Raw genomic sequence first — 23,100 nt, 5'->3', positions numbered from 1 at the left:
TGGAACTTTGCAACTCCAGTGCAGAAGTCATCAGTCATTCACCTACTCACCACCTGTATTAGGCACTGTCTAGATGAGGGATTCAGAGTGAAAAAGAACAGTCATGGACCTTGTCTTCCTGAACTTCAGACTGGGAAATATGAAAATAGCTCAGTACACGGAAAGGGTCATTATATCTTCGGTCATACACATGAGAACTGGACTCAAATTTCTAACAAGAGTACTATTCGCTCATTAAAATTATTATGAATACTACTTAACAGAATGGAGAATTCTTATAACATTAAATAGAACACTATAAACTCAGAAATTCATCAATGTATTATGATAATAAATGACGACTTGTTTTTATATGAATAAACTTTTATTGAATTTTAGATAATTAGAAAGAATAAACAAATGCAAGATAAATGCTTTCTAAACAACATCTGATAGTGTCTTTTCTGTCACGGTATTTTCACTCTTCTTTATAAAAAGTATAGACATTCATTTATTTAAATTTTTACAAAGTCAAGAACCATCACATGGAAAAAATAAGTAATGCTAACATAAATTCAGCATTTCATCAATATCGAAATGGCTGCAATTGGTTAGGTTCTGAGCTTAGCCCTCCCAGAAAACAGTGTCCCCAGCAGCTGCTGGTTTCCATTTATTCAAATGGGTCTGAAAATCAGGAAGCCACTCCCTGTGATGGCTCTGCTCGCAGGAAAAGAGGGCAAAAGGCATAGTGCGAAGAGGGAGTGAGAGACAACATTGGGAACAGAATGATGCTCTTATCGAACCACGAGGTTGGCCTCATAAATAATTCAGAGAACGATTCTGGGACGAAATCATTTCTGTGCTGCTTAAAGTGTGATTAAGGCGAGATAGTCCCCGATACAAGTATGCCCAGATCCACACAGCACAAAACAAGAGTGGGGAGTTGGTAAATTATCTGGTGAACTCCAAGGCCAGCCAAGCCAGGTCATTAATCACAGAAGGAAGTTTCTTTACAGTGGTGTAAAAATGCATCTGGGCAAAACTGCAACCCTGAGCTGTGACAAACATAGGGCAGACTCACCCAGGGGCACACCTGAAGGCATCCCTTTTGTCTTACCCTTATCTCTTTTGCAAAAATAGTTATTTTGGAAACAACAACAGAACCACTGCCGCCCTCCCTGTAACAACCTACTAACCTCCACTTGTCAAACAAGGAGAAAGTTATCTACCTCAGTGCAAAAGGCATCGGGTGGTGCCCTCATTAAGAGCAACCTGGTGTGATAGGAAGGGAGCCCTGGACAGCCGGGCTCTGAGGCTGCCAAGAAGGCCCGAGTCCCTCCCACCTGCCTTCCGGCTCCTGTGCGGCCCACAGCACCCAGCTCTTTCCCTCCCACCATGGGCCTCCCGCAGGGCTCGACCAACACCATCACTGAACATGCTGTTAATAACACTCTTGTCTTTCCCAGCCCTATGCCCCTCATGTATTTTCTTTAAAAAAAAAAAAAAAAAAAAAACAATAGTTTTCTTTTAAAAAAATATTTTTCCAGGAAATAATGAACAGTAATTGTCATGGACCTGGAACAGACCCTAGAAAAACACAGACAGGCAAGAATCTGTCAATATAGCAACATTCCAAATATGAAATTCATGGTTCAGGAAGACATAAATAAATAAATATGAATGGGCTTCTCAGAGAAGTTTCTTTTGTCTTCCCCCATTTCTTACTGAATTTTGTTTGTGTAAAAAAAGTTTGGACTCTATGATACAAGAGCCAGCCCTGTTGGGACCAACATTAACCATTCATGCCCATTAAGCCCTCTAGATAAAGAGGGAACGGTGACGATCCCAGGGTTGCTCATTAATTTTCCTAAAGACAACTATGTTTTTAAATAATTTCATTATTTAAACTTCACCTGGCACTTTAGTCTCCTGAAAAATTATTAAGTTAGGCATGAATTAAAGAATAAGCCCATCCGGACTGCAGTTTGGGTTTTAAGTGTTATTCTGCTCTTATATCTTTTTCCTTGGCTTGGCACATCTTTGAGATCCAGTTTGTTTTAATAGAATGCTGGGACATCTGTAGTGGGGAAACGAGTCTTCAGGATGAAGAATTCCAGTTCATTTCGCAAATCTCACTGGCCAGGTAACAGCACTGCCTTTTCCTTTGTGCTTTTTAGTAGTATCCTTATGTAAGGAAAGTGTTTCTTTCCCAGCACTTGCTCACCCCACCCTCTCCCTGCATGGGGCATTCCACTGATTCTTTTCTGAATACTTTATCGGCTCAGGTGCTATACCAGGGACCCTGCCCGACTCTGGGCTGGCACCATGACAGGGACAGCACCAATTCGCTCGAGTGTTGCTTGACTGACGGTGTACGAGTGTGTGTGTTGAGGCCGAGGCTTCCTGCTGACTGAGCCATTGCTCCTGGACATGACTTGCGGGGGTGACCCTCTGTTGGCTGTCACTACTAGAGTCTTATGGGGAGCTGGGACCAGGTGGCTCCCATTAGCATAGATGGATGGAATATTGGCATTGCCTGAGTGGAGAGAGAAAGACTGGCGCAAGTCACTGAAGTGGTTGAATGACTCCGTGTTTCTGGGAACTTTTGGATTGTTGCTCCAGTATCGACTATTGTAGGTATTGGAAGAGGTCAATGTGTTGTTCTCTGAGGAGGATATCTCGGTGTGAAATGCTTTGGCAGAAGAAGAACATTTAGGTGGAAGATCATCCTCTCTGAAAAGGAGGAAAATATAAAGTTGTCGTCAGGATTTACTTGAATGTCACCCTACCCTCCTGCCCAGGACTCTCTCTTCTTCTGCTAAGCCCAGTCTGTCTGTGAGATACAAACCCTCAGGATAGACCACACTACCACGAAAGCAAACATCAGTTCTGGTGGCCTCGGCTAACACTCATTCCCTTTGAGACAACGCTCAAGAAAAATGTTCCCTCAGCTTCTCAATAGCCAAGGGCAGAAAAGTTAAGGTCACATCTCTCAGACTATACTTTCCAAAATAACTGAAAAAATGTGTGTGTATATGTATGTGCATCTGTGTGTATATAACTTTTTTTTTCCCCCTCTAAATAGGAAAATAGACCTTAAAGAAATCCACTGAGCTTGCTGCTGTAAAAAAAAACAAGCTGTGGGTGTGAGGAACTTCAAAAAATGATTAAGAGTTGACCTGACTTTATTGCACTTTTTGGGGGTCTGAGAACTCACTGTGGTGTGCTGATGAGTGATTTTTCTCAGTGATCTTATGCTGGGATGAAATCTATCCTTGCATACAGACCAAACCCTTAAGAATTACAAGAGGCTAAGAGAAGTCACTAATTTAACCTAAGCTGTTAACTAATTCATTCAACATTTATTGAGTATTGGGCATTCTACTAGATGTTTTATGTAAAAAAAAAAAAAAAAAATAGACACAGCTCCTATACCCCAGAGGCCTATGGCCAAACGAGAGTGACAATCAATCCAAGAACATCTCCAAGTCTGAAAGGCTGGACAAGGGACTAGAGTCAACTTCTGTGAGGAAGTGATGCCTGGACTGGTCTTGAATCAGATCAAGGAATTTACCGAAGAGATGGATAAAAAGGGAAGTAGTTTGGTCCAGGAAGAGGGTGGAGGCTTGAGCAAAGATCCCGAGGCATGAGAGGCTACAAAATAGACTGGATCACCAGTGATCATGGATGTGGTCAGAGGACCAGGGAAGCAGGGAAGGGTCAGATCCTGAAGGGCTGTGTGGCTCATGCTAAGTAGACTGCAGTCCTTAAAGCATTCTCAACAAGGATATGATATGGTACAGTATGAGACTGAGCTCGAACTCCCCGACCCTACAATATGCCAAGAGTCAATTTTCTTTAAAGGTGATTTTCACATTATTTTCTGAAGAGGTTCATATCTTTGACCTGTTTCTCACACCAAGCCATACTGTTTGGCCTCTCTGTGCACACAGGTACGGGTATGCTCTTGTGGTGTTCCTTCTAGCTTCTATTATAAATGCCGATGTCAAACACATTTCTTTACTAAACTAACTTTTCTACTGTGGCAGCCACCTTAACCTCACCTATCTTGGGGCTATGGGAGGTGAAGGAAATTTTCATGTGTGTCCTCCTGGTTGGGCACATTTCAGACCCTCTTCCCCTTTCATGATCCAGTAAGTGACGCTGAGCAGTATCATGAGGAAAAGTGATACAACACAGAAGAAAAGATGACTTGGTAACGGTCTTGGCGATCACAGCCACTGGATTAGCAAAGAAATCTTAGCTGCCAAAATTAATAGAAATACAGACAATGACCATGTAGGACAAATTGTCTGATACACAAACCTTATTTCATTAGGAATTTCTTCTTCCTCCTCCTCTTTATTTTTGCTTCTCCAGTAAAAGAATGCCCCTAAAATTAGTGCAATGCAAAAAATGATAATAACTGCACCAGTGCCAATGGCTCCAGCTATTAGTCCAATGTTCCTGGGCTGGGCTGCAAAATATATTTAAGGTAGATTTAAAGAACAAAAAAGAGAGAGAGAGAGAGAGAAAGAGAAATAGCATACACTCATACAACTTCATAAATATGTAAGTTCACCACAGAATCTTCTTAAAATGCACAAAATTGCCTAAAGTGTTGCATTCATATAAAATTAAATCTCAGTTAACCCGTGTCCTCAGTGGCTAGGACTAACATACCGTAGGCTCACAGACACTTGCTGAATGAACGAGCATTACAGGACTCACCACTTCAGTAGAGCTACACTTAGAGCAGAACAGGCCAAAGATGCCCACCTGTGTGATCCGCCCAAAAGAACCCTGGCAATAACTATCACCTCAGCCCAACCAGATCACTACTTATTTTAAGTGGAATTCAAATAACCCAGAATTCTCAAATAAAGAGAAAATGTCTGCACTGTTTATTTATGGCCACCTAACAATTAAGCAGATATAAAGGGATTAGGAGAAAACACAAGAAGGTCTTGCTGTGGCCATGAGACCATGGTAAGTTTCTATAATGTCTACAGCACTATGCAATCACTTGAAGACAAGTGACCAATTTGATTCTAATCATCTGGAGGAGAAAGATACTGTGTCATAAAGAAGATGTCACAGTGTGGAGGCTGAAAAGCATGCTAACACATTTATAAAACATTTCAATAATTAATAAAACCAAGAGAATTTCTATTTAATCTTCAAATGACCTAAAAACAATCCAGAGAAATTCTTCGTTTCCTGGTGTAACAAAGATCTTTGGTGTTCCAGACCCAGAGTCGACATCAGAATTGTATATACTTACGTGAAATCACCTGGAGATCCAAAAGACAGGTGCTGGTTCCGATGGCATTAGAAGCCACACACTGATACAAGCCTGAAGACAGAGCACTGATGTTCCGGATGGTGACTGTCCCCTGGATCTGGTCTGTCACAAAAATCATAATCAAGTGAGCAGTTGGGGGTGGGGGGGAGGCATTAAGAGAACCAAAGAAATCAACAGGAGACAAAATTTAAAAATAAACACTGGAGAGCCATCCATAGCCTTTGCCAAAGAGATTTCTTTGGTTCGTGAAAAGACGAAAATCACGTCACGTTAAAGACACGGAGACGTGGAGGCCGGTCCTAATTGAGTGCAATCTCACAACTTAATCTGCTGATTAGTCGGAGGTCCTAAATGTGAGTGGCCTTCCCCGAGGAAACAGACAAACTTCCTCCAGTTTGTCCTGGAGAATTTACGACCAGTAACACCAAATTTCAATTCTGAGGAAACGCGATAAATGTAAAGATGAAGCTAAAACTCATTAGACTTGATGGAGAAAATATCCACTCCGTGCTCCAGGGGTCGTTACTTCCAACGACCCTTATAACTGGAAGTCTGGATCCTTCACAAAGCAAGACACCCAGATGAGCCAGAGGTTTAGTGGAAGAAATTCCAGGACAGGAGATGGAGAGGAAGCTGGGGAGGGTGGGGGTGCCTGAGACTGCAGTGCAGGTCTGGACCCTGTGAAGGGTGGGGGTGGTGGTGAAGGAGGGCCAGGCAGGGAGCATCTCAGATTGCTGCCCAGTGTTACAGAAGACTCCATCAGGCCGATGGGGGAGGCTCTGAGCTGAAGTCACCTGGTAAAGCAGTCACAGCTTGCAGGAATAGGCCTGTGTAGCCGACCGCTGTGCTGGTCACTGGCTGGGAGCAGCCCCCGTGAAAGCAAACTGGGTGCAAAGCAGTGGCAGCTGCTGGAGGAAGCAGCTGGGACTGCCGGTCCGCCGTGTCGTAGAGGAGCAGCGCATTTTCAAGGCCACCGCGCTGATATTACCCAGAAATGTTTCAGTAGTTCATTTTTTATTAATTCATCAACATTAGCACGGATTATTTATTGCTTGTAAACAAAATGTAAATCACAGGAACAATAAACTAAGATTAATAGCTATTACCATGTGCCAAGCATTGGTTAAGCTTTTATAGTATTATCTTAATCTTTACAGTGACGCCATGAGGTATTATTATTAATCCCACTGAACAGGTAAGGAGACTGGGGCTTTAAGTGAGTAATAAGATCACACAGCTAGTTACACAAAACTGGAATTAGATGGGGGGCTGTCTTAGATCTAAGCTCTAGGCTTCCCTGCCTCCCTTCTCAATCACTCAAAATAGCTGCGAATTTAGGAGAAAGTAGAAAGCATCCTGATGGCACAAAGTCCATGTATTCCTAGGGCAACACCCGGAGCTACCCCTACCCTGGGCTGTTTTTCCAAGAAACTAACATTATCTTGTTTCTGCTGCAATCTTCGTTTCTATCTGGAGCAAAGGCGGAGGCAGAGGAAGCGAGTCAGCAAAAGCAGACCTAACCACAGCACTGCATGCATTTATTGGTTAAGTCATTTAAGAAGTAAATATTTATTGAGTACCTTTCTGGAATTAACTTAAGTAAACAAGCCAAGGAAAGGACATTTTTTTCCTTGCTTTTGTTTTTGTTTTTTAATGGGAAATTTAAAGGGTCAAATCCAATATTAGATGGGCATCTTGCTTATTCAGAACATGACGCTTGAAGAATTTGGACGTCTGAATTGTATTGGACACACCAAGTCAACATATTTGGTGGTTACTTTGTTTATACCTGTGTTATTATTTCCTTTTCCTTAACAAACAAAAAAACCCAAAAAACTCTGAGGGCTACCGATGTGCGAGAGCCTTTCAGTGAATTCACTCAGTAGTTGGGCCAGCCTGGGAGGAAAGTGTTTTCTCCTCCTGTGTTTTGTACTTGATTTGCCAGGCCTTCATTAAACCATTAAACACCCCTCTTATGTGCACTTCAGCACCGTGTATTATCTAGTGCTGGCATTTAACACCATTTGTTGACATTTTTTGCCTGTCTTATTAAAAGATGGCCCTGATGGGAGTGGCAGGGCGCCTGGGTGGCTCAGGTGATTGTTTGATTCTTGATTTTGGTTCGGGTCATGATCACAGGGTCTTGAGATCTGTGTTCAGCAGGGAGTCTGCTTGAGATTCTCTCTCTCCCTCTGCCCCTCTCCAGCATTCTTTTCCTCTCTTAAAAAAAAAAAAGAAAAAAGAAAAAGAAAAGTAAAAAAAAGGAAGAAGGGGCTGAGTTTGTCTTGTTCATCACTGCATCATCAACCATAGAAATTACCTGGCACACAGGAAAGCGCTCAGTAAATAAAGGAGCTCCCCTCTCTTTAGGGTCTACTGTGTACCATATGAGCTGTACTGAGTTTTACATAGGTATCATTTAATTGTCAAAATCCTAGGTTTTATTTAGGGAACAAACTGAGGGATGTGTAAAATAAGTGAAGGGAATCAAAGACCACACTTATTATGATCAGCACTGGGCGCTGTGTGGAAGTGTTGAACCACTGTATTGTACACCTGAAACTAATATAACACTGTTAACTATACTGGAATTCAGATTAAAAAAAAAAACTAAAAAAGCAAAACAAAACTCCTAGGTTTCCATACTTTTCAAAGGTGAAAAGGCTCAGAGAGGCTACACAATTTGTTCAAGATTACACAGTATAGAAGTAGCAGCAATCTATAAAATCAGGTCTAGCCATGTCCGAAGCTTATAGGCATCAAACGTGTGCTTGACGTTCTAGTAAGGCATTTTACACCACAACACTGTGTAGGGTCCACCTACAGGATATTTCCTAACCATGCAATGCTCCACTGCTGCTAGTATTAAACTAAGCCATCTGCCCACCTCCCTCTTCAATACATTACCAGATGTCCCCGTGCAAGAAGACCATAATCTCTGGGCAACTCACCCCACCGTTCCACACACTGTGGTGCTGTTTTCCTAAGCCCTGAAATTCTAGGAATTTGATCAGCTCACACCAAACCAGTAATTTTGTTGACATTTTCATAGAGATAACTTGGGAGACTTTTAACAGCTGAACTAAGCACCATTCTGGCATGTAGAAAGAGGTAAACTTTAAAGATTCTTGCTTTAAAGGGCTATTTTTAAAAGATGAAGTCACCGTTCTGCATCTCTCTAGATACAGAGACCACGGGCAGACTGATAGAACGAAGTATTCCTAACCCTGGTTGACGTACCACGCTAGGGCTAACTCACAATGGAAGCAGGGAAGGAGGCACATTGGTGAGAGAGGATTAGCCACAAGCAGGACAGGGCTGTTCTCAGGCTCAAGGCAAAGAGCAGACGGGAGCCCTGTCTGCTAGCAAGCACAGGGCTCTTTCTTAAGTGAAAAAGGACTAATTCTTCAGCTCAATCTGTCACTTCACTTGGCCTGCTCTGGTGCAGAAGTAATTTGTTGAACTGAAGTTAGAAAGCAAATGTTCTTACGATCTTCTTTAAGGATAGGTAAAGTCCAACCATGTGCAACCACAGTTTGGAAAGCACGCGTGCCATCCCAGCCCACCGCGTCAGCTCCCAGCCACACTGGATCCCACACCAACCACGCAGCTGGATGCTGGATTAGGATGCCCTTCAGAATCACAGGGAAATAAATGTAAGTGTCCATGTCCACGTCCATCCATTCTCCTTAGGCCCAGAACCGTATTTCTGACTGCCTGAGGGATGCTACACTAAGAGCTGGTGTTCTAGGCTTAGACCACCTGGGCTGGGTCTGCCCTACCAACTACCAGCGAATTTCCTCATGGGTAACACAGAGCTACCAGCATATCATGGGTTGCTGTGGGGACAAAATGAGGTAATTCATGCCACAGGCATAGTACAGTGCCTGGTAAAGCGTCCATGGAGGAATTCCATCCTGGCATCACTTGGGGAATTTATATGTTTTTCTGAGTCATATGAAAAATCAGTTAAGAAACTGGGAAAATGTCAGATGTCTCCAAATCCCCAACAGATATTAATACTCAGGATCTGAGGTTGAGAGATAAGAATTCCTAAGTCAAGAATTATTCTATACTTTTATATGATTTAAGTACTTTGGAATAATAAGTGGCCATAATAATAAACAGTCAGTCATTTCTTATATGAAAGTTTCAGAAGTGGGTAGCCCGGGTGGCTCAGTGGTTTAGCGCCGCTTTTAGCCCAGGGCATGATCCTGGAGACCTGGGATTGAGTCCCGCGTCGGGCTCCCTGCATGGAGTCTGCTTGTGTTTCTGCCTCCCTCTCTCTCTCTCAATCTCTCATGAATAAATAAATAATTTTTCTTTTTTTTTTAAAGGGCAGCCCGATGCCTAAGCGGTTTAGCACCATCTTCAGCCCAAGGCGTGATCCTGGAGACCCAGGATCAAGTCCCATGTCGGGCTCCCTGCATGGAGCCTGCTTCTCCCTCTGCCTGTGTCTCTGCCTCTCTCTCTCTCTCTGCCTCTCTCTCTGTGTTTCTCATGAATAAAATAAAATCTTAAAAAAGTTTCAGAAGTATCCTGAATCATAGAAAAAAAAAATAATGAATACACAGTTTATTGTTATTTGAACCAATTCTGACAAAATTATATATTCTAATAGTATGTAAAAAATTATCTCAACCTGATATATTTGATAATAAATAGTAAAAAAAGGGGGGGAACAATATCACAAAATAAAGCCAAATTAAAATTGATTTTAAAATTCAAAAATAATATTATAAATACTTAATATTTAAGCTGTCATTCTAAAAAAAATTTAAAACACTGTGTAGCATCAAGTTTTCTATCCAATAATCTTGATTTTTTTTTCTCATCACCAATTTTCCAGACATGGAAAATTTTATTTCATTTTTGTATTTATATTCAGTGAATTGAGGTGTAGATGAAGAATAGACAGGGAAAGACTCTGTCCCCATTAAGAGAGTATCCAAAGTATACATTAGTCGCACATTAGAATATGTGCTGCCTCCTATTAGCCTTTTTTAAAAATATTTGTAAATGTATATTTATTTTATTTTTTAAAGATTTTTTATTTATTTATTCATGAGAGACAGAGAGAGGCAGAGACGCAGGCAGAGGGAGAAACAGGCTCCATGCAGGGAGCCTGATGTGGGACTCAACGTGGGACTCAAACCCGGGTCTTCAGGATCACGCCCTGGGCTAAAGGCAGTGCTAAACTGCTGAGCCACCCGAGCTGCCCTCCTATTAGCTTTTTAAATTTAATAATGAAAATATTTTGTTTGTTTGCTTTTGCTCTGCTTTGGCTTTACCACCGAAACAGATACAGCTTTTGCCAATTCAGATTTTAAATTCATTTCTGATTTCATGTCAGTGTATTTCCAAACCAACATTCCTCATCTCTTTTTCTTTGCATTTCTGCTACTGAAGTATTTGCAAAGAACTGAAGTCTACAGCAAACATTCAAACACTGGAAAATAATGTTGGACATTGGTGGGCAATATCTGAATAATGTAGTATTTGGAACCCGCAGTATTAACATTACATGGAATCACACATCATAATTACCAAGCTAAGGACTTTCTTTGCTTTTAAACTTGTTATTTCCCAGAATACCACTCACACAGCATGTATAAAATATACTATGTATATAAACTTACTAATATTTACTTGCAAGAGTGACTCGCCATTAGCGGTAGACTGGGACACAAACACACACTTACAACACGGCCAACAGCTGCAAGGAAGATGGGTTAGATCGTGACTGCTTCTCTCCTACTCACTTCTGTCCATGTTCCCAGAAATGCTGACTCTGAGTGTTCTTGCTTTTAATTTGACATCTGTAGATTCTTTGGAATCAACATGTCTCTATGTTGACAGTTAAGCTTTAATTCTCAAAGGAGAATGGTATTTAGTGCTCAAGAAATGCTACCTGTTATCATTATTTCAGCTCCCAGAGGACCACTCACTCACTCCTTCAGCAAATCTCTAAGTATTCCTTCTCTGAGTTAATACAGTTGTTATTGATTCAATGGGCCTACGACAGAAATCTGAGCTGACTCTGACTCTTCTCTGAGCCCTGTGTGTTGTTGATTTTTGTCTTCAGTGTCTCCTGAATCCCACCCCCCACATCTCCCCATCCCTTCTCCATCCCCGTCACAAGGGCCTCATTTCTGGCCCTCTTCATTCCTTGATGGAGCTATTACCAAAGTCTCCCATCTCTGGCCAGGCTATCATTCTCACACCCTGACTGCTGCAGCTGCTTCTAAAATGCAGATCTGGATAACTTTTCTTGCTTTATAAATGCCTGGGAACACCCACAGTCTCAAAGACAACCTCCACACTCCCTGAATGCTATACAATACCTTTCACAATGTGGACCTGAACCTTCCAACCTCCCCTCTAGCCAAACCTTCACGAATCTTTGTCAGCTTCATCGCTTTTCTCACACTTAAAAGCATCAAACTTTTACATGTGCAAGACTCTGCATGCATGGCTCCCTCTACTAATAATAACCCCTTTTCCCTAGTAAAATTTCTACTCATCCTTTAAGATCCTTTTCTGTTCAGGAAACTCCTATATAGTTCTTCCTAGATTCTTTGGGAAATAAAGGTTAATAGTAAACATTTTTATAGCATCCAACACTCAGTAGTACTATAATTACCTCTCTATCTCTGTCTCCCTCACTGGACAGTGAGCTCTAGAATAAAGATACGTCTCTATCTTCCTATCTCTCTACTTTCCCAAACACACTACACTGAAGTAGTTGCACAAAGTAAGGGTTGTGTCTTAGTTGCACAAAATAAGGGTTGTGTCTTTGTGTGTACAGACGCACACAGACACACATGTATGTATAGAATGGACAACTGTATAAACAAATCAATATGGTTGTGACGATTGCTGGTATTTACTTTTTAAAGAGGGAAGACTGAACATTGCATAGGACTTGCTTCTTTATGTCAGAGGACAAAAACAAAAAGGAAAAATTTGCCTTCACTGAGAATAGTATCTTGATAAGGAGGAAATAAGCAGCTATTTATTCAGCAACTGAAGTGGGTAAAAACTTTTTTTTTTTTTTCTACCCATGAAAGAATTATGGAAACACTCACTGGGAAGGGACTCAGCAGTGGCAATTCAAGGAGAATCAGATTCCTGAGGCTCCAGACGTGGCAAAAGAATAGGAGTGCTTTCTATGTAGCCCCTGGGCAAACTTGATCATCTCTCTGGGCCTCAGGCTTCGCCCTGGAACATGACAGTGGTGGACTACAGTGATGTTTGAGACACTCTCCTGCTCCATCTATGACCTCCATACTAAGTTCTGCAGAGTTCTCAACAAGCAGCAAACAGGAGGGTTAATCATCTCTCTTCACTGTATTAAATTATGAAAGGATGAGGACAACAGAGGATTTCTTGGGAACAATGAAGGGAAAAAGGCATGATTTAAAAAAATGAAACCAACACTGCAATAATCAGTAAATAGTATGGAAAGGTAAAAGAAGCTTGGTAGGGATCCCTGGGTGGCGCAGCGGTTTGGCGCCTGCCTTTGGCCCGGGGCACAATCCTGGAGACCCGGGATCGAATCCCACATCGGGCTCCCGGTGCATGGAGCCTGCTTCTCCCTCTGCCTGTGTCTCTGCCTCTCTCTTCCTCTGTGACTATCATAAATAAATAAAAAAATTTTAAAAAAAGAAGCTTGGTAGAAAAAACATATAATATTAGAAATTAACTGAACTACATTTATTATCACAATTAATATAAATGGATCTAATCAAAGAACAAAGTCTCAGATTGTAGACTGAACACCAAATTAAATCCAAACATAAGCTGCTTACAAGCAAAACACCTAAAACATAAAATATGAAAACCTGAAAATAAGTAAACCATAAAATAGAAACATACTAGCAAGAATTAACCCAAGAAACCTACTATAGAAATTTTAATAACAATCAAAATAACGTAAAAATGCATACTAAACATAGAAAAATCAGGGAGATATAATACCCCATAAGCACCTAATGACACAGGCTGATTAGAGTGGGTTAAAAAAAATCAGTATAAATGCAGGGACAAATTGACAAATCCACAATCCAATCCAAATTGTGACAAATCACATTCCTACTGTGTGATTTTTTTTTAAGATTTTATTTATTTAGGGCAGCCCCGGTGGCTCAGCGGCTTAGTGCCACCTTCAGCCAGGGGCATGGTCCTGGAGATCGGAGATCGAGTCCCACGTTGGGCTCCCTGCATGGAGCCTGCTTCTCCCTCTTCCTGTGTCTTTGCCTCTCTCTCTCTGTGTCTCTCATGAATAAATAAATAAAATCTTTTTTTTTTTTTTTTTAAAGGGACTTGATCCTGAGCCAAAGGCAGATGTTTAACCACTGACGAACCCAGGGGTCCCCTTACTGTGTAATTTTTGAACACATCTCTCTCATAAAATAACTGAAAAAGATAAAATATTAGTAAAGATACAGAATATTTGAATAATAGAATTAGCAAGCTTCTCATTCTATATACAGGCATACCTTATCTAAGTATACTTCACAAGTAACTGCATTTTTTTTAGGTACTGATAGTTTGTGGCAAACTTGGATTGAAAGTCTATTGGTGCCATTTTCCAAGAGCATCTGCTCACTTTGGGTCTCTGTGTCACCTTGTGGTAATCTCACAATATTTCAAACTTTTTCATTATTATAATATTGGTTATGGTGATCTTTGATGTTACTATTTTAATTGTTTGAAGGTGCCATGAAATGCACCAATATAAGACAGCAAACTTAGTGGACAAATGTGTGTGTGTTGACTGCTCCAGTGACTGGCCATTCCCATCTCTCTCCCCCACCCCAGGTCTCCCTCTTCCCTGAGACACGCTAATTAATAACCCTACAATGACATTCATTCATTCATTCATTCATTCATTCATTTGAAGACACACTCTACTCAATTAAATGCTAGAAATGATTAAGCTTAGTGAGGAAGGCCATGTTGAAAGACAAGATAGGTCAAAAGTTAGGCCTCTTCCACCAAACAGTTGGCCAAGTTGTGAAGACAAAGAGAAACTCTTGAGGGAAATTATAAGTGCTACTCCAGTGAACACATGAGTGACAAGAAAGCGCAACAGCCTTATTGCTGATAATGAGAAAGTTTCAGTGGTCTGGACAGATCAAACCAGCAACAACATTCCCTTAAGCCAAAGCTTAATCCAGAGCAGGGCTTTAACTCTCTTCAATTCTAGGAAGGCTGAGAGAGGTGAGGAAGCTGCAGAAGAAAAGTTGGAAGCTAGCAGAGGTTGGTTCATGAGGTTTAAGGGAAGAAGCCACCTCTGTAACATAAAACTGCAAGGGGAAGCAGCAGGCGCTGATGGAGAGGTTGCACCAAGTTATCCAGAAGATCTAGCTCAGATAAACGTAGCTACACTTAAACAACAGGTTTTCAATGTAGTCAAAATAGCCTTCTACTGGAAGTAGATGCCATCTAGCACTTTCATAACTGGAGTGAAGAAGTCAATGACTGGCTTCAAAGCTTCAAAGGACAGACCGACTCTTTGGTTAGGGACTAATGCAACTAGTGTCTTTAAGCTGAAGCCAATGCTCATTTACCATTTTAAAAATCCTAGGACCCTTTGGAATTATGATAAAATCTACCATGCCTGTATAAAGGGAACAACAGGGCAGCCCCGGTGGCGCAGCGGTTTAGCGCCGCCTGCAGCCCAGGGTGTGATCCTGGAGACCCAGGATCGAGTCCCGCATCGGGCTCCTTGCATGGAGCCTGCTTCTCCCTCTGCCTGTGTCTCTGCCTCTCTGTGTGTGTCTCTCATGAATAAATAAATAAAATATTTTTTAAAAATAAAGGGAACAACAAAGCCTAGATGACAGCACATCTGTTTACAACATGTTTTACTGAATATTTTAAGCCCACTGTTAAGACCTATTGCTCAGAAAAAAAAGATTCCTTTCAAAAGATCACTCCCTATGGACAGTGGTCATCCAAGAGCTCTGATAGACAACATGATTAACGTTGTTTCTATGCCTGTTAACACAACATCCATTCTGCCAGGGGGATTAAGGGTAACTCTGATTTCCAAGTCTTATTATTTAAGAAACACATTTCATAAGGCTACTACTGCCACAGCTAGTGACTCCTCTAATGGATCTGAATCTGGAAGGGAATCATCATTCCAGATGCCACGAAAAACATTCATGATTCATAGGAAAAGAGGACAAAACAGCAACTTAACCGGAGTTTAGAAGAAGCTGAGTCCAACCTTCATGGATGACTTTGAAGGGTTCAAGACCCCCGTGGAGCAAGTAAGTGCAGATATGGGGGAAACAGCAAGAGAACTAGAATTGGAGACTGAATGTGTGACTGAAGTGCTACAATCTCATGATAGAACTTCTAGTGGATGAGTAGCTGCTTCCTATGGATCAGCAAAAAAAAAGTGGTTTCTTGAGATAACATCTACTCCTAGTGAGGATGCTGTGAAGGTTGCTGAAACATGACAAAGGATTCAGAATAGGACATAAACTTACATGATAAAACAGCGTCAGGGTTTGAGAGGACAGACTCCAATTTTGAAGGAAGTTCTACGGTGGGTAAAATGCTATCAAAGAGCATCGCATGCTACACAGAAATCATTCATGAAAGGAAGGATGGATCCATGTGGCTCCCTGCATTATTGTCTTACTGTAAGAAACTGCTACAGCCACACCAACCCTCATCAACCACCACCCAGTCAGCAGCCATCAAGATGGAGCCAAGACCTTCCACCAGCAAAATGACTCTAACTCACTGAAAGCTCAGATGATGGTTAGCATGCTTTAGAAATAAAGCACTTTTAAATTAAGGTACATATCACCTGATAATAAATTGCAATTTACTGATTTGTTATATTCAATCTCCACCCACTAGAAAATAAGTTCTCTGGAGGGAAGCATTTCTACTCTGTTCTCACTGTGTCTCCAACACCTAGAACAGTGTCTGAAACTTAGTAGATACCTAAGATATATCTGTTGAATGGATAAATGAATAATTGAAATGTATATCAGTATACAAAAGAACAGGTAAATTCGAAAGCTCGTTTAACAAGATTGATCCAAAAAATAAAGATGAAAAAGCATAAATAACAGGATTAATTATGAAAAAGGGAATATAATAGAGTTTTAACATATATGAGAATAATAATACTAATACAATAATAATGATAATACAAACATTAGTATTTATTAAGTGCTTACTATTCATGCTAGATGCTATTCTAAAAGTTTTATGTATGTTTTCACTTAATTTTATTCCACCTCTGTGAGGCTATTATTGCTATTGTGTCCATTTTACATGTAAGAAAACTAAGGCACAAGGTCACATAACCAGTCATCCCTGGAGCCAGGATTTTACATCATGTCCTTGGACTCCAGAACCTGCACTCTTAAATACATTCTCCTGATATCATATAGAGAATGCTATGAACAACTTGATGTCAATATGTATAAACTCAGACAAAATGATGTTTTCTAGAAAAATAGAGAAGATACAGAAATCTAAGTAAACTTATATCATTAAAAAAACAATCAGTAGTCAAAAATCTACCAACAAAACATAGCAGCGAGGCAAAGCTTTTATAGGCAAATTTATAAAATTATCAAATAATCTCCATCTTATTCATACTATTTCAGAGTATAGAAAAAAGAGGGAAAATTGCCTAACTCATTTATGAAACCCTTATAAAATCTGATACCAAAATTGAACCAGGCAGGGCAAAGACAGGACAAAAAAAAAAAAATCATAGGCCATTCTCACTTATGATCACAAAAGGAAAAACTCTATTAAAATGTTAGCATACCAAATGGAGAAATCTATTAAAAAATAATCACAACTGATAGATTTTATTCCAGAAATGCAAGAATATTTAACATTAGAAAATATATTAATGTAATTCATTCATTGGCAGTTTGGGCCAGATAATTCTTTTTTATTTTATTTTTTTAAGATTTTATCTATTTTGAGAGTGAGCAAGTGAAGTGGGAGGAGGAGCAGAGGGCGAGGGACAAAGCGGGACAAGTAGACTCTTCGCTGAGCATAGAACCTGAAGTGGGGCTTGATCTCACAACCCATGAGATCATGACCTGAGCTGAAATCAAGAGTTAGACGCTCAACCAACTGAGCCACCCAGGTGCCCCATGGGCCAGATAATTCTTTATTGTGGTGGCATCCCTAGCCTCTACCCACTAGCTGCTGGTAGCACCCTCCTATATCAGCTGTGATAACAAAAATGTCTCCAAATATTGCCAAATGAAATTGTCCCAGTTAAGAACCACTGAGGGAGGGGCTGGCAACTGTGACCACAGGCCCAGACACTAAACGAAACCTGGACCAGTTGTACAGACCTTAGAAGCACGGGCCAAACTCAATACTTCATATTTCCTAAGAACAAAGACATTCTTTACATGATCACAGTATAAGTTTCAAAGTGAAGAAATTTAACATCAACACAATAGTATCATCTGATCCACATACAGTTTATACTCGGATTCCACCAACTGTACCAGGAATGTCCTTTATGGCTTTTTCTTTCCCTGTATAGAATCTAATCCAGGATTCTGCACTGTATTTTAACTCCTTAGTCTCTTTCAATTTGGAACAGTTTTGTCTTCACCTCTGTTTGATGTTTCCTCATGACTGGATTCAGATTTTGTGTTTTTGACAAGAATACCACAGAAATGATGCTGTGTCCTCCTCAAGGCATATATCTATTGGTAGACACAGGATATCTTTTTTTTTTTAAGATTTTATTTATTGATTCATGAGAGAGAGAGAGAGAGAGAGAGGGAGAGGCAGAGACACAGGCAGAGGGAGAAGCAGGCTCCCTGCAGGGAGCCCAACGTGGGACTCGATCCTGGGTCTCCAGGATCACACCCTGGGCTGAAGGCAGGTGCTAACCTGCTGAGCCACCCAGGGATCCCTACACAGGATATGTTTGTAACAGTATTGGTAATGTTTGCTTTGATCACTCAGTTAAGGCAGTATTGACAGGTCTCCCCATTTTAAAGTTCTTTCTTTCTTAGTAATTAATAAGAAATATGTGGGGGCACACTTTGGAACTATGTAAATGTCTTGTTCCTCATCAAACTTTGCCCACTATTTAGACACCAATGGTGATTTTCAAACTCCATTATTCCTTCTACAAACATTAGTTGGCACTCTACCATAAGAAAATGCTTTTCCTTCTCTCCATTTATTTATGCATATAAGCAAGGATTCAGGGACTTTCATTTTATTCAATAGATGGTAGCTTTATTTTAATTTTCACACTGTCCCAGATTTGGCCAGAAGGAGCTCCTTCAAGCTAGCCCCAACACACAAAGACAATTCTAATCCCCAAAGATTATGCCCCTGTCACTAATGTGACTTCTGAAGTACCCTTCCCTGGTGTCAAACATTATTTTCTCAGAGAATGCATCTTGAGTTTAAACAGCAGCAAACATATTAGTAAAGTGTTTTCAGAATCTATGTTATTTTGGGATTATATGCTATTTTGAGATCTATTTTATTAATATCAGTACCAAGATGTAAATTTAAATAAAAACTCTGACTCACTTAACATGCATTGTTATGATAAATGAAGTTATTCAAAGTAATTCTGATAAAGAATCCAGAGTTTGAATGACAAACGGCAAACATTTTCATCTTGAGCACTCAAGTTCAACTTTCATACCCTAAAGTACCAAAAAATATTTACGTTGCAAAGAAGATATCAAAAACCTCGACTGATATATCTACTCAGAGACAAAGAAGGTGCAATAGGCTCTTTCTACAGATATTTCTCAACTTACATACAAAGAAGCACTTTTAAGCATACACTTGTAATTTCAAACTCAGCCCAATATTTCACAGAAAAATTTTTAACATAAATCATAGAATTTTAGTGCTGATGCAGAGAACCTTGGAAATGATTACTTAATCCCCTGTTGAAAAAAAAAAAAGCAACACAGGCCCAGAGAGGTAAACTGTTACTGAAATACTTACTGGAAAATCTGGAATTGATTGATTGATTGATTGATTTAGGAATTTAAATATGGTTTTCAGGATTTCAACACAAGAGCTAGATTAAACATGCCATTTACATGTAAATAGTGAGATTAACAAATTAGTCCACAAAAAAAATCTATTTACCTCACAGTGTGGCTGAAACTTTTAGCAATTTTGCAATCAGTAGGAAACGATGGTATTGCAGTAATCATTATCAGAGTAAGCCAGAAGTTATTATGCCCCTGTCACTGAGAAGTTTTTTTTAAATAATGAATTTGGGGCTGAGTAAATTAAAAAATGATGGGAAGGTCCATTAATATTACTGTTGGGGTTCTCACAGGAAATTTACAGGTTCTTAAAGGGCTGGTGGGCCTGGTTCTTTAGCATGCCTAACATATAGAAAGTTATCGACAATACTCATGTCTCTTCCATCTTTACCTGTCTGGGGTGATCAACTCCTGGTTCTCCCATGATTGGAGGCGTTTTCCTATTCTTTTTCTCATCTTCATCCTCTAATTAGACTTGAAGCAGAAAACTGGATGACTGACCCTCTCACGATCATGCTTATGGTTCTCATACTAAAATAGGCAGTTGTGCCTCAAGAAGGAAGTGAATTCTCAATTATAAACTTCAAGAATTATCTTACAGTTAACTTTACAAAGAAGCTACCATGTAGCTATTTTAAATCTTCCCTGTAATGGAATGGAATTTCCATTTATAGTTACCACTGGGTGGGATTCATAAAGGCAGCACAGGAGAAAGAAAATGTTTAATTCTTTTAAAAATTGAAAACGCAAAATGATCCAGATAAATTTTCAGCTGTTACAAATACAGTGTGTTATTTTTCAAAATCTATCAAAGTTAATTACTTCATGAGGCTCAGAATTTGAATTCTGCACGGTAACTGATTAAATGGGTAAAGCAACACTGTACATACCCTGAGTGGCTGTTGGAGGTAGTTTGAGGGTATTGTCTAACTTCTCCCAAAGGTAAGTTGGCCGAGGGATGCCTTCCTCTGAGCTACAAAGCAGGATGACATCGCTGCCGATATCCTGGGATCCTTGGATTTGGCAGTGTGGGGCAGAAGGGGGAACTACAATAGGAAGAGTAAGGAATAAAGGATGCATTTACTGTAAGCCAACTGATGATGAAGGAGACATCAACATTCAGTGCACTGGAGCCTCAGGTAATAGTTTCTAGACCACATACCAGAAGACCGCCTCATGAGTGGGGCCAGTGGCTCGTCCGGTACTACTCATAAGTACTACTCACTTGGGCACAGGTGTGGGGACCCACCACTTCAGCTGCCAGGAGGCAAACACGTAAAAGGGGCCCTTTCTTGATATTTTCAAGGACTCTTATGGTCTTGGTTTCGCTCTCCTTCCTCTAAAGAATGCTTAAGGTCCTTCATGCCCACAGACTGCCTTTCGAGACATTAGTGAGAACACCCATTTACACAGCATTATTCACAGTAGCTAAAGGACGGAAACAGCTCAAGTGTCCATGGACGGATGAATGGATAAACAAAACGTGGTATATACATACTATGAGATATTATGCAGCCTTGAAAAGGAAGGGAATTCTGACCCATGCTATAGCATGGATGAACCCTGAGAACATTAGGCCAAGTGAAATAAGGCAGTCATAAAAAGACAAAGAATGATCCCACTTATATGAGGCACCTAAGAGTTTTCAAATCCATTGAAACAGAAAATAGAAAAGTGGTTACCGATGGTGAGCAGAAGGAAATGTTGCTTCATGAGCACAGGGTTTTAGTTTTGCAAGTTGAAGAGAGTTCTGGAGGTTGGCTGCACAACAATGTGAATGTACTTAACACTACAGAACTGTACACTTAAAAACTGGCTAAGATGGTAAGTTTCATGTTATGTGTATTTTACCACAATTTAACTTTTTTTTTTTTAATTACTGGAAGAAGCTACTTTTAGAAAAGATATTTCAAGGAAGAATAACCACTGACCCTGCCAGCTTACTCTCTAGATAAGACCATCTTCCCAAGGTTCTTTGTTACTTTGCAAACAAAAACCAAACAGACCTATTTTAAACTAAATTCTGCTTTACAGGGGAGTCAGAGTAAGGTTCAAGCATGTCTACTACTTGGGTTGTAATACAGTGGAGATTTTAAGGCAGATAAGGACACAAAGGACACGAAATAAACAATTACCGAAAAAGAACACTAAAGGAAGAAGGTTGTGCTTTGTAGTAAGAATGCAAGCAAATAAAAATATAAACTAAGTCCACAGCTTGGAGTCTCATGTTGGGGGATGTAGGCAGTAAAGTTTAAATCCAACTAATGATGTAATGCGCTAATGACTTTTCAATAAATGTGTTCAACTTTTCCAAAATGAATGTGTGAATGCATAAAAGATAAGTGCAATAGACCGAGGAACCAGGAAAGAAAGCGGGTATGGGAGAAGAACAACAAAAGGGTAAAAAAATCTCAGAGAATCCTAATTGCTGTGATGGGGTAAACCAATCTCATCAGTTACTGCCTTCAACACTGCCACCATGACGCTGTGAAGAAAACTCAAAATCTATGAAGGTAGCATTATCTATATGATAAATTAAGGCTTTTTTTCTTTCTTTAAAAATTGAAAAAATAAACTTAGATAATGTGGGAAGTCATTTACCTAACTTAGAGGTATAAACATCAGAAAAAGACTGAAAAAAAAAAAAAAGAAAAACACTGAAATTCCATGAGTACTCTGTATTCAGTACTCAAGTATTTTTAAATCTCTATATTTAGTTTTAAAAATATGATTCTATTTTATATTTTAATATAACTAATAATATATCATTATATTATTTATTATTAATAATTACATATTAATAATATAACTAATAATGCAATATAACTATAATTTTAATATAACTAAAAATTCTACAATTTTAAACATATTACAGTATTTCTAGAATCGAAATCTCCAACCTGGTCCTTAGTTTTCCTATTTTGTTTGAAGACTGGGAAAATAAGGCACCAAGGCCATAGCATATTGTCATGCAAAGAGGGAAAACAGCAAAAAGCCCCAGGACTGGGGGGATCCCTGGGTGGCGCAGCGGTTTGGCGCCTGCCTTTGGCCCAGGGCGCGATCCTGGAGACCCGGGATCGAATCCCACATCAGGCTCCTGGTGCATGGAGCCTGCTTCTCCCTCTGCCTGTGTCTCTGCCTCTCTCTCTCTCTCTGTGACTATCATAAATAAATGAAAATTAAAAAAAAAAAAAAAAAAAAGCCCCAGGACTGGTATCCTCAAGTAACTCATAAATGGAAGGGAAAAGGAAGGGCAAGAATTTGCCAAGGAACAAGGGAGTAGATTTTGCGATGTGAAGGGGATGGAGGACAATCTAGAGCATCAGCCTCCTCTCAGCACTTCTAGGTCTCCTCAAATGAGCTGAATTTAGCCCCTTCTACCACAAGTCTGCATTTAGGAGGCCAGTGTTTCATTTCCGAGACAGCAGAAGTGAGAAATAAAACATGTTTAGAATGGACTTAATTTAGTATGAGACAGTCTAACTGCACTGTATAATGGAAGAAGTACCAGTTTGAGACAAGAGACCTACATTTTCATCTAAGCTTTATCGTTCATTGCCTATGCCACCATGAAAAAGGCCCTAAATCTGTAGGGTCTCAATATTAAGACTAAATTGACCATATAACTTATCACTCTTAGACTTCTGAGAGGAGAACGAGGTATTACTGCGATTACACCAGGACATGAAGTGTAAGCTGAGAACTGTAGGGAGCCTACTTGGTGTTATGTAGACATGAAATAATATTTTTTTCTCCTATGTGCTGAAACTT

At 40.0% G+C, this 23,100-nt stretch overlaps 1 protein-coding gene across 10 annotated transcripts in view; it reads right to left on the bottom strand.

The window, feature by feature from the left end:
* Nucleotides 1-342: 342 nt before the first annotated feature.
* The window catches only part of IGSF11 (immunoglobulin superfamily member 11), a 199,470-nt gene continuing 176,712 nt past the window's right edge, over nt 343-23,100 (bottom strand). For 7 of the 10 annotated variants that reach the window (XM_072812098.1, XM_072812103.1, XM_072812097.1 and 4 more), the window contains exons 4-7: nt 20,220-20,375; nt 5,264-5,386; nt 4,306-4,456; nt 343-2,712 (exon numbers count right to left, since the gene is read on the bottom strand). In XM_072812098.1, the coding sequence (XP_072668199.1) occupies nt 2,268-2,712; nt 4,306-4,456; nt 5,264-5,386; nt 20,220-20,375 (875 nt within the window). In that variant the 3' untranslated portion in view covers nt 343-2,267. The remainder of the gene's footprint in view (nt 2,713-4,305; nt 4,457-5,263; nt 5,387-20,219; nt 20,376-23,100) is intronic. The other 3 variants (XM_072812094.1, XM_072812100.1, XM_072812096.1) reach the window with 3 other exon arrangements.

Source organism: Canis lupus, chromosome 35, assembly GCF_048164855.1.
Source record: "Canis lupus baileyi chromosome 35, mCanLup2.hap1, whole genome shotgun sequence".
In the NCBI taxonomy this organism is placed as follows: domain Eukaryota; kingdom Metazoa; phylum Chordata; class Mammalia; order Carnivora; family Canidae; genus Canis; species Canis lupus.
The sequence above is the reverse complement of the archived record's forward strand: the minus strand, read 5'-3'. Positions and strand labels throughout refer to the sequence as shown.